The sequence below is a fragment of the Stegostoma tigrinum genome, chromosome 16, assembly GCF_030684315.1.
Source record: "Stegostoma tigrinum isolate sSteTig4 chromosome 16, sSteTig4.hap1, whole genome shotgun sequence".
Classification (NCBI taxonomy): domain Eukaryota; kingdom Metazoa; phylum Chordata; class Chondrichthyes; order Orectolobiformes; family Stegostomatidae; genus Stegostoma; species Stegostoma tigrinum.
Genome location: NC_081369.1, coordinates 20,761,871 through 20,774,400, shown reverse-complemented (window position 1 = coordinate 20,774,400; position 12,530 = coordinate 20,761,871). Strand labels below are relative to the sequence as shown.

Genomic DNA, 12,530 nt, shown 5'->3' with positions numbered 1-12,530 from the left:
TCCCTATTTCTTCCAGTTCCCTCTCCCCATCCCCCTCTCTGATGAAGGGTCTAGGCCCGAAATGTCAGTTTTTGTGCTCCTGAAATGCTGCTTGGCCTGCTGTGTTCATCCAGCTCCACACTTTGTTATCACAGAATCAGACAAAGCCAGCATGGACTTACAAAAGTGAAATCATTCTTGATAAATCTACTGGAAATTTTTTGAGGGTCGGGTTAGCAAGTTGACACAGGGGAGCTAATTAATGTGGTTTACTTGGCTTTCAGGAGGTTTTTGATAAAGTCCTACATAAGAGACCATGTAAACTTAAAGCACGTGGGATTAGCGTTAGTGTGCTGGCATGGATCGAGACATAGATTGCTCAGGGAGCAAAGAGTGGGAATAAAGGATCCTCTTTTTGAGTGGCAGCCATTGACCAATGGGCTCAGTGTTTAGACCCCAGCTGTTCACAACGTATGTTAATGATTAAGGCAAGGGAACTAAATGTAATATCTTCAAGTTTGCAGATAAAACAAAGCTGGGTGGGGCTGTGAGCTGTGAGGAAGATGGAGAAGCTTCTGTGTGACTTGGACAAGTTGAGTGATTGGGCAAATGCATGGCAGAAGAAGGAGAATGTGATAAATTTGAAGTTATCCACTTTGGTAGCAAAAACAGGAAAGCAGATTTTAATCTGAATTGCAGTGGATTGGGAAAGGGAGAAGTGCAGCTAGTGTCCTTGTACAGTAGTCTCTGAAAGTAAGCATTCGGGTGCATCAGATGGTGAAGGAAGCAAATGCTATGTTGGCCTTCATAGTTAGAAGGTTCAAGGGCACAGGGAAGTCTTGCTGCACTTGTACAGGGCCTTTGGTGAGATCACACCTAGAATATTGTGTGCAGATTGGCCCTCCATATCTGAGGAAGGATGCTCTGGCTCCAGAGGGAGTGCAGCGCAGACCTATCAGATTGATTCCTGGGAAAGCAGTACTGATGTATGATGTTGGATTCATTACGTTGCTATTCACTGGAGTCCAGAAAGGGGGAATTGAGTTGAAACCTATGCAACTCTGACAAGACTACACATTGTAAACAAAAGAATGATGTTTGTGTTGACCAGGGAGTTCAGAACCAGGGTCGCAGTCTAAGGATATAGTGTAGGCCATTTAGAACTGAGATGAGAGGAGCTTTCTTCATGAAAAATTGGTGAGCCTATGAAATTCTCTGCCACAGAAATGGTTGAGGCCTAAACATTGAATGTTTACAAGCAGGAGCTAGATCTTGTTCTTGGGGCTAAAGGGATCAAAGGGTCGGGAGAAAGTATCTTTGTTAACTTCATTAGTTCATTCAGCTTTAGTAAATGATTGTAGTGTTTAAATGAATATGTACGTGTTAAATCCAATTTCAGGAACTTTGACCCCTCTTGCATAGAATTTGTGTTAGTCCAACATCTATGGATCTGAAACAGATGCTACATAGAGGAATTGATTTTGACAACGGAGTCTCTATAAGTTTCTGAGCAAGTTTGAAATTTACAGGGCTTCATACTGCTGGTGCAATGTATTTGTAAAGTTACTTGAAATTAGTAAATAATGTTCATTTCTGAATTAGTTACCTCTTTCTTTATCTCATAGTGCAACTTGGTGATTTTTAGTTGGTCTGTTTTGAGCTATTGTTAGACTGACTCGTTAGTTAGTTTCCTGTAAGGAATTTTACAAGTAACTCGGGCAGTTGAAGCTGTAGCACATCAGGGATGTCCTCAAAATTTCCCTGTTGAGGTCAAGTACGTCTGCTGATTCGTGAGAGATGAAAAAGGGGAAAGCTTATTATGTGGTGCAGTAGTCCTTTAAGATACTTCATCAGGAAAGCCATGCCAGAAGGAGAACACAAACATCCAAACAGCCCATCTACTCAAACCTTCAAGCACCAACAACTGTCTGTGGGGCGGAGTCTGTAGACTGTGCATTGAACTCTTCAGCTATTTCAGCACCCATTGAATCTGAGTGGAAGCGAGTCATCCGTGATCCCAAGGGACTGCCTAAGAGAGAAGGCAAGTGCAGTCAATGTTTGCCAGCAATTTGTTATTTCAATGGTGTATCGCCCCGGGACCAAACCCATTGTATGTTTAATTACCAGAATAATAGAAAAACATCCTATTTTGATGAACTATTTATAACATTTTAATGGCCTCCTTTTAGTTAATCTGCCAGCCTGCCCTGGTAGTTGTAGAGATATTGTTATTAAAGATTCAAAATTGGGAGACTTGGCACCTGCTCCATTTACGGGTTCTTTGAGAAAAAGATATTTCGAAGAAAAACTTGTGTTTATGTTGTACGTTTAATGCCTACTGGGTACCTCAAAGCTGTCACCCTCTAATTAAGTACTTTAAAATCTAATTGTTCTTTTACAGTGTAGAAGAATGGCATCCAACTTATGCTTGGCATGCTCCCAGAAACTGTAATTGATAATGCCCAGATAACATGTTCTGCTTTTGATGATTAAGAAATTAACACCGGCCAGGACATGATCTAGATAACCTTGACCTCTTGTAAAATTGCACCAAAGGATCTTTTTATGCCTGTCTGAAAGGGCAGATGGAACATTAGTTTGATATGTCAACCAAAAGGTAATACCACTTCAGTACTACATTAGTGTGTTTTTTTTTGGCTCACACATTCTGGAGCATGATCGGAGTTGACTGTACTCTGAGCAAAAGTGTCCAGAATTAAACCTCAAGTGAAATGTGTGACTGACTACTCCCAAAAACTATTGGAGGTCTGAAGATTGTCGAGTGCACGTTTTAGGTATTGTCAGCTATGGAGATTGCAGTTCATTAGCAGTACTTGTGTCAGATGAAGGTATTAAGATATGCTTTAGTTTATTCATATATTTGAGTTTGCATTGTGCCCTGCTGCACCCTTGGATTTTATATACCCTAAGAGGCTGATACTGCTTCTCTCACTTTACATTTATATTAACAGACAAACCTCAGTTTCGTGTCTTGCTGGAAGAAATGTCCTACGATGAAGCACTTATTCAGCACTGCATTGATATGGAGTTGGGTTTACACCTGTATCCTGTGATTCAGAATTAAGGTGGGACCTGTACAAGAAGGACGGGCTGCATCTGAACTGGAAGGGGACCAAGGTCATGGGTGGAAGGTTTGCTCGAGTAGTTCGAGAGGGTTTAAACTAGTATGGCGGGGGGTGGGAACCTGAGCTGTATACCGGAGGTGAGAGTTGATGCAGGTGAGGCAGTATCAAGAGGTAGACCAGCTAGTGGGAAGGAACCAAGGGATCGGTTAAAGTGTGTTTGCTTTAACGCAAGGAGTATCAGGAATAAAAGTGATGAACTTAGAGCATGGATCAGTACCTGGTGCTATGATGTTGTGGCCATAACAGAGACATGGGTTTCTCATGGGTAGGAATGGTTGCTGGATGTTCCAGGGTTTAGAACATTTAAAAAGAATAGGGAGGGGGGGAAAAAGAGGAGGGGGTGTAGCACTACTAATCAGAGAGGGTATCACAGCTACAGAAGCTTCCATTGTCGAGGAAGATCTGCCTACTGAGTCAGTATGGGTGGAAATTAGGAACAGCAAGGGAGCAGTCACCTCGTTAGGGATTTACTACAGGCCCCCCAATAGCAGCAGGGAGATTGAAGAAAGCATAGGTCGACAGATTTTTGAAAAGTGTGGACGCAGTAGGGTTGTTGTAATGGGTGACATTAACTTTCCTAATATTGATTGGAACCTCCTTCGAGCAGAAGATTTGAATGGAGCTGTTTTTGTAAGGTGTGTTCAGGAGGGTTTCCTAATGCAGTACGTTGACAGGCCGACGAGGGGAGAGGCCATTCTAGACTTGGTGCTCAGAAACGAGCCAGGGCAGGTATCAGATCTTGTGGTGGGAGAGCATTTTGGTGATAGTGACCATAACTGCCTCACATTCTACATAGCTATGGAGGAGAGGATTAGGCAAAATAGGAGGATATTTAATTGAGGAAGAGGAAACTATGACGCGATTAGACATGAGTTAGGAAGCATGGACTGGGAGCAATTGTTCCATGGTAAGAGAACTATAGACATGTGGAGACTGTTTAAGGAACAGTTGTTGCGAATGATGAGTAAATATGTCCCTCTGAGACAGGCAAGAAGAGGTAAGATAAAGGAACCTTGGATGACGAGAGCGGTGGAGCTTCTTGTGAAAAGGAAGAAGGTAGCTTACATAAGGTGGAGGAAGCTAGGGTCAAGTTCAGCTAGAGAGGATTACACGCAGGCAAGGAAGGAGCTCAAAAATGGTCTGAGGAGAGCCAGGAGGGGGCACGAGAAAGGCTTGGCAGAAGGAATCAGGGAAAACACAAAGGCATTTTACACTTATGTGAGGAATAAGAGAATGGTCAAAGAAAGAGTAGGGCCGATCAGGGATAGCATAGGGAACTTGTGTGTGGAGTCTGAGGAGGTAGGGGAAGCCCGAAATGAGGTTTTTGCTTCTGTCTTTACGAAAGAAACGAACTTTGTAGTGAATGAAACCTTTGAAGAGCAGGTGTGCATGCTGGAATGGATAGAGATAGAGGAAGCTGATGTGCTGAAAATTTTGTCAAACATTAAGATTGACAAGTCGCCAGGCCCGGACCAGATTTGTCCTCGGCTGCTTTGGGAAGCGAGAAATGCAATTGCTTCGCCACTTGCGAAGATCTTTGCATCCTCGCTGTCCACTGGAGTCGTACCTGAGGACTGGAGAGAGGCAAATGTAATTCCTCCCTTCAAGAAAGGAAATAGGGAAATCCCCGGCAATTACAGACCAGTAAGTCTCACGTCTGTCGTCTGCAAGGTGTTAGAAAGGATTCTGAGGGATAGGATTTATGACCATCTGGAAGAGCATGGCTTGATCAAATACAGTCAACACGGCTTTGTGAGGGGTAGGTCATGCCTCACCAACCTTATCGAGTTTTTTGAGGATGTGACTAGAAAAGTTGATGAGGGTCGAGCTGTGGATGTGGTGTATATGGAATTCAGTAAGGCATTTGATAAGGTTCCCCATGGTAAGTTCATTCAGAAGGTCAGGAGGAATGGGATACAGGGGAACTTAGCTGCCTGGATACAGAATTGGCTGGCCAACAGAAGACAGCGAGTGGTAGTAGAAGGAAAATATTCTGCCTGGAAGGCAGTGGTGAGTGGGGTTCCACCGGGATCTGTCCTTGTTTGTAATTTTTATTAATGACTTGGATGAGGGGATTGAAGGATGGGTCAGCAAGTTTTCAGACGACACAAAGGTCGGAGGTGTCGTTGACAGTATAGAGGGCTGTTGTAGGCTGCAGCGGGACATTGACAGGATGCAGAGATGGGCTGAGAGGTGGCAGATGGAGTTCAACCTGGCTAAATGTGAGGTGATGCATTTTGGAAGGTCGAATTTGAAAGCTGAGTACAGGATTAAGGATAGGATTCTTGGCAGTGTGGAGGAACAGAGGGATCTTGGTGTGCAGATACATAGATCCCTTAAAATGGCCACCCAAGTGGGCAGGGTTGTTAAGAAAGCATATGGTGTTTTGGCTTTCATTAACAGGTGGATTGAGTTTGAGTCGTGAGATCTTGTTGCAGCTCTATAAAACTTTGGTTAGACCGCACTTGGAATACTGCGTCCAGTTCTGGTCACCCTATTATAGGAAAGATGTGGATGCTTTGGAGAGGGTTCAGAGGAGGTTTACCAGGATGCTGCCTGGACTGGAGGGCTTATCTTATGAAGAGAGGTTGACTGAGCTCGGTCTCTTTTCATTGGAGAAAAGGAGGAGGAGAGGGGACCTAATTGAGGTATACAAGATAATGAGAGGCATAGATAGAGTTGATAGCCAGAGACTTTTTCCCAGGGCAGAAATGGCTAGCACGAGGGGTCATAGTTTTAAGCTGGTTGGAGGAAAGTATAGAGGGGATGTCAAAGGCGGGTTCTTTAAACAGAGAGTTGTGAGAGCATGGAATGCGTTGCCAGCAGCAGTTGTGGAAGCAAGGTCATTGGGGTCATTTAAGAGACTGCTGGACATGCATATGGTCACAGAAATTTGTGGGTGCATACATGAGGATCAATGGTCGGCACAACATTGTGGGCTGAAGGGCCTGTTGTGTGCTGTACTGTTCTATGTTCTATGTTCTATGTTCTAAGACTGCTTCACTAAAACTCTTAAGTTCTGTTGTGCTTGAAGAATCGTAAATAATTAACAGTTTCAGATCGCAACCTATACTCTGTACACTCCCATCCCTACAATAGGAAAGATATTTGAAATGGTGCTGAATGCTAGGTTAAAAGGATGCTTTTTTAGGAAGGGCTATAAAGGAGAGCAGATGAGTAGAAATCATGATTTAAGGATGGAGTTCCAGGTATTGTTGAGTTGATTGAAGATTGCTACTGACATCAAAGTGTGGAAAGTTATGCAGGTTTGATGGAAGTGGCTCTTGACCTTTTACAAGCTAGTTTTTAAAAACACCATGGACAAGCCTATGAAGGGGTCTCTTTCTCTCCTACATATCCTTGGATTGGGTTGGAATCAGATCTCACAATTACATTATATTGCACAAGCCTCTTATTTCTTGTTAAAAACACAATTAAAATGTGCCTTTTTTAAATTGTCTATCAGGAGCTTGTGTGAAAATATTCTATTTGTCTTAGTCATTTTCTTTTAAATGGAAAGATGACTGTACAAATGAGAATTTTGCTAGCGTCATTCAACAAAGCCTTCCAGCTTCAGCACTGTCTGTTCTGACTGGAGTTAACTGATGTGACAATTTACACTCAGAAAGCTTTCTGTTTTTGTTAATCACAAAGTGGCATTTGCCCGAGTATGAAAAACCTGTAGTGCTCTGCCTACAGAACTGGTACAGCTAAACATTGTTGCAAATGTGACAGGAAATTTATTGAAGGGAAGCTTCTAATGTCCTGTGTAAAGCATAATTTGAAATGTCTGTGTGCTAGGTGATTTCAGATACATGTACTAATATATCACACAGTCCAACTAAAGCGCATATAAATTTTGTCTTTTAGCACATCATCGTTGCCTTCTTTGGACTGGCCTTTGCCAAGTCAGTATCTACAATATGAACTAAAAATAGAAGTCCAGCCAAAGACCCATCACAGAGCTCACTATGAGACAGAGGGGAGTCGAGGAGCTGTGAAGGCATCTTCTGGAGGACACCCAGTTGTTAAGGTAAGTACTTTGTTCAGTTTCTGACAACACTATTTGTGTCCATGAGATTTGGTGAGAACATGAGCATTTGTTGCACTTGAATGTTGGGATCAGCTGCCTCATAATTACTGCTTTCTGGTTGGCATAGTGCACCCAGAATGCTGATAGGTGGGTGAGTCAGAGAATTTTGATCCATGGATGAGATTTATTATGCAAACCAATTTACCTTACAAAAGGAAAAATAGTTTGAACGCATGCCAGTTTTAAAATTGAAATGCTGTCATTATTGTGAAATGTGATATACAGCTGGCAACTCTTTCAGTTTTGTCAGATTTTGTATTGAATTTTATTTTAATAGTGCTTTAATTCTCAATTATGTGTGTAACTGGTTTCTCATGCCTTGTCAAACATTAACTTACTATCACTTGCTTAGGCTTATGGACAACAAGAAAGTTGATTGTAAAATTTTCATGATTTCTTGTTATTATTCTCTCCTGTCTTAATTTTACAGCATCATTTTTATTATGGATATTTGTGTTTGGGCTGCTTGGTTTCAGAAGTTTACTATCAGAAGATGGTGCTGAACTGCCTTCTTGAACTGATGCAGTCCAACCAGTTTTAGGTGTGCATGAAAATTGCTGTGGAGAATGATGTTCCAGAGTTCTGTTCCATTGAAATGAAGGAACAGGGATGGAGATCCAATCCAGGAGAGTGTGCATCTTATAAGGGAGCTTTGGTTGTTTACATTCAGCTGCTGTCCTTGTTCTTCTGGGTTATTAAAGTGGCATGTTTGGAAACCTTCACATGTCACTGCAGTGCATCATGTAAATAGTACATGTGCTATGTGCCAGTAGTGATAGCGGGAGTGAACATTGGTGGTGGGTGCAGTGCTACTCGAGCAAGTTGCTTAGTCTTGGATGGTATTCTTCCTTGTGTGTTATTGAAGCTGCATTCGTGCAGGTAAGTGGAGAGTAATTCACTTGTGCCTTTTAAATGTTGAATAAGTTTGGAGTATCAAAAGACTTTCGGCGGCAATAACCTCCATTTTGACCTGCTTTAACATAGCCATGTTACTAATGTGGCTGGTCAGGTAATTTGTTGGTCAATTATAAACCCTAAGTGTTGATGCTGGAAGATTTGGTGATGATAATATTGTTAACTGTAAAGAAGTTCATAGCGTCCCTTCCATGTGGAAGCAGGCCATTTGACCCATCAAGTTCACACTGACCCTCCAAAGAGCGTCCCACCCGTACCCACCTTGCTACTGTATCCCTGTAACCCGGTGTTTCCCATGGTTAATTCACATCACCTAAACATCCCTGGACACTATGGGCAATTTAGCATGGCCATTCCACCCAACCTGCACATCTTTGGACTGTGTAGAGGAAACCCACGCAGACATGAGGAGAATATGCTAGCTCCACACAGACAGTTGCTCGAGGGTAGGATCGAACCTGGGTGCCCGGCACTCTATGGCTTAGCAGTTAGTACTGCTGCCTCATTGCTGCCCAGAAGCCGGTTAGAATATCTCTTGTTGGAGATGGTTATGTCCTGGAACCTGTGTGAGGAAGTGTTTCCTGCCTTCACCATGCAGTCTCAACCTAAACTCCCTCAACTGGTGGGAATAGGTTCTCACGCTATCTTCTGCATCTGTTCTTCATAACTTTAAAAAAAAATTCAGTTAAAGTTCTATATTCCATTAAATACATCTCTGGTTTATATAATTTCCCTTGTCAATTTAACCTTTGGAATCCAAATTTTATTGTAGTAAATTTATGCTGCATTCCTTCACCAGAGTAATATCTTTAAGATGTGGTGTCTGGAGCTATCACCCAACTTAAAGGTTTCATGTAACCTGGGCTTTGTGTGAATGAAGCAGGACTCCTAATGCCTTTTATTCTAACCCTATAGATATGAAGGCCAGCATTCCACTAGGCTTTGGATGTTTCTTTTAGTTTGGACCCTGATGCCATTTTAGACTTCCGTTACTTTTAGAAAGTACTAAAATGTATCCATTTTAGGCAAAAAGCCATTGTGTTTATTGAGATCCATTTTGCCATTGCTTTGCCCATCCATTTAATTGTTAATACTACTGTTTATTTGTTTCCATTGCTACCTACTTCTGTGATCTTGGCACTTACCTCCATCATCTTAGGTAGTTAATAAATAACACGAACATTTGAGGCTATAACCAATGTTTTCTCGGATGCCTGACCAAGTAGTAATCTGAAAGCTTCAACCCCAACCACTTACAAATTGGTACCTTTAGATTATCACCCTTCCGTGATCACATCAAAAATGTAAAGTGTCTCTGCAGAAGCAAACAAAATTTGAGACTACTTTAGCCCTGACACAGGTTCCTTTAGGATATCACTAGTTGCATTATGCCAGTTGCAGTACTTGGCTGTTATCCCTTCTTGGTCTCCAGCCGTCATAGAGCAATCTCTTAACCAGGTGAATAATTTGCTTCCAAACCTGTATATTTTTTCTTTGGAATAAACCTCAGTTCTTCAGCTACTTTAGTACATATACAGTAACATTTTCAGAAATGACAATACTTATTAGTATTCATTTCAAAACAACAAATGACAGTTTGATCACTTGAAAGTAGTTGCTCACCAAAGTTATTTAAGAGGTTTTGTGTGGAACTTTAATGTAATATTTGAGAGATCTTTTTTGGCAATGTTAAAAGAAAGCTACACTCAGAAGCTTCACTGGGCAGCTAGTTAGAGATGTGCAACATCATGGAATTGTTGTTATGTGAAACTAGCAATAACCTTCAACGTTACATTGACAGAGCTGGTTGACAGCTGTATAGGAAAATGCTATCCCTTTGGTGCTGAAGGTGTTCTTTGGTATGAAATGATAGTATCGCATCATTGGCATAGAGCAAACCCCTGAGAACTTGGCATACTCTTTATGTTGGAGCTCAGGCAAACAGGCTGAACAGTTCTGTCTCTATTTTAGAAAGTAAGTTGGTATCCCCTATGAATGATTTTGAATGTTGTTGACAGTAGCAAAGAGAATATGCTAATAAGAAACAGAAATGGAGTTTCTGGAAAAGCTAGCAGGTCTGGCGACGTTTATGGAGAGAAATCAGAGTTAACACTTTGGGTCGAGTGACCCTTCCTTCGAACTGATGGTAGTGATCACATAACCTGCTATTACACACCACCAACAGCCCCATTAACAGACAGTCACCCTCCCAGCCAGATCGTTATCCACTCCCTCGTCTGTCTCGATGCTCTTCTGTCTTTTTGGGCTCTATCTGCATCTATCGTTTACCTTTTAGCACCTCTCCCCACCCTATCCTCTCTGTATAAATCAATATTTTCCTCGCTACCATCAGTTCTGAGGAAGGGTCACTTGACCCAACTGAGTATAAGGCCTGTTTGTGGGGGTGGGGCGAGGACATGGGAGGGCTCAATCCCTAAAGTTATTGAAATTGATATTGAGTCTGGAAGGCTGCAGGGTCCCCAGGCAAAAAATACGGCGCTGTTCTTCCAGCTTGTGTTGAACTTTGCTGGATCACTGCAGTAAGTCTGAGACAGATGTTGGTCAGGAAACAGGATAGTGTGTTAAAGTGGTGGGCAACTGGAAGTTCACGGTCTTCTTTGCAAACAGAATGCAAGTCTTCTGCGAAGCGATCACTCAGTCTACGCTTCGTTTCCCCAGTGTAGAAGAGACCACATTGTGAGTGACGAATGTGTTTGATTAGATTGTGTGATGTGCAGGTAAAGTGCTGCTTCACCTGGAGCTAGTGTCTGTACGCTTAGATATTGCGGAGGGAAGAAGTAAATGGACAGGTGTTGCACTTTCTGGTTGCAGGGAAAGGTGCCATGGGGCTGTTGCAGTGGGGTAAGTGTTGGGAGTGCAAGGAGAGTGGACCAGGGTGTCATGAGGGGAATGAGCAATGCAGAAGGCTCATAAGGAAGGAGAGGGAAATGCATGTCTGGTGGTGGCAAAAGTGACACCTAATGATCCCCTGGATGTAAATGCTAGTGGGATCGTAGCTAAGGATAACGGGGACTTAAGTACTGTTGCAGAAAGGAGAGCAGGTGAAGGCTGAAGTATGGGAGATGGGTCAGACCTGGCTGAGGGCCCTAACAACAACCGTGTTGGGGAATCTTCGGCTGAGGGAGAAAGTGAATGTTTCAGAGGCTTCCTCGTTGAAGTTGGCATCGTCGGAACAAATGCAGCAGAAATGGAGGAACTGGGAAAATGGAATAGAGTACATACAGGAAGCAGTGTGTGAGAATGTATAGTCCAGGTAACTGTGGGAGACGTCTGGTTTATAGTGGATATTGGTAGCCCAGAAATGGAAACAAAAGTTGAGGAAGGAATGGGAGTAGTCAGATGGACCAGGTGAAGGTGATGGCGGGGTGGAAATTGGAAGTGAAATTAATAAACTTTTCCAATTCTGGATGAGAGAGGGAGGCAGCGCTGATGATAACATTGATATACTAGAGAAAGAGTTGTGGATGGGGGCTAGAATATGACTGGAATAAGGAATGTTCCACGTAGCCCAGAAAGAAACAGGTGTAACTGGGGCCCATGCGCATACCCGTGGCCACCCCTGTGGCCTGAAGAAAATGAGAGGAGTTAGAGAAAGGTTGTTCAGGGTGAGGACAAGCTTGGCTAGGTGGAGGAGGCTGATAGTGGATGGAGACAGTTCAGGCCTTTGTTCCAGGAAGAAGCGGAGAGTCCTGAGATCATCATGGTGGGAGATGGGCATGCAAAGGGGTTGCATGCCCATGGTAAAGAGGAGGTAGCTGGAGCCTGCAAACTGGAAATTCTGAAGCTGAAATAAAGTGTCTGAGGAATCGAGCATGTAAGTGGGCAGGGACTGTAGCTGGCGAGAGGAGACTGAATCAAGGTAGGATGAGATGAGTTCTGTGGGGCAGGAGAAGTAAAGACGATGGGTCTTGCCATTCAGTCCTGTTTGTGAATTTTGGGAAGAAGGTAGAAATGAGCTGTGTGTTGGGGGTGGAGGGTGTGGGGGTAGTAGTAGAGATGAAATGAGGTTGATGACAATGGTTACCGCATTGGCCTGATGTTCCATCATTGGGCCATGATCCAGGGAGAGGTATCTGAGAGCTGGTGCTCAGCCTCTGCAACCTAGAGGTCAGTATACCAGACTACAACAGCACCACCCTTTTCATCAGGCTTAATTACAAAGTCAGGGCTGGATCTAAAGAGTATCAGTGCCAAATTAAAACGCTGTTTGACACCTGTGGGTCTTAATGAGTTTGAATATTGTCCCATCATAACTGACCTTACTCACCATGTTTCCGAGATAATAGGAACTGCAGATGCTGGAGAATCCGAGACAACAAGGCGTAGACCTGGATGAACACAGCAGGCTAAGCAGCATCTTAGGAGAAGGAAAGCTG

The 12,530-nt window shown here is 43.0% G+C and overlaps 1 protein-coding gene across 2 annotated transcripts in view; it reads left to right on the top strand.

Moving 5' to 3' along the window:
- nfatc3a (nuclear factor of activated T cells 3a) overlaps window positions 1-12,530 on the top strand; it is a 150,163-nt gene that overhangs the window by 26,026 nt on the left and 111,607 nt on the right. For both annotated transcript variants that reach the window (XM_048546622.2, XM_048546624.2), the window contains exon 3: window positions 6,996-7,158. In XM_048546622.2, coding sequence (XP_048402579.1) covers window positions 6,996-7,158 — 163 coding nt within the window. The remainder of the gene's footprint in view (window positions 1-6,995; window positions 7,159-12,530) is intronic.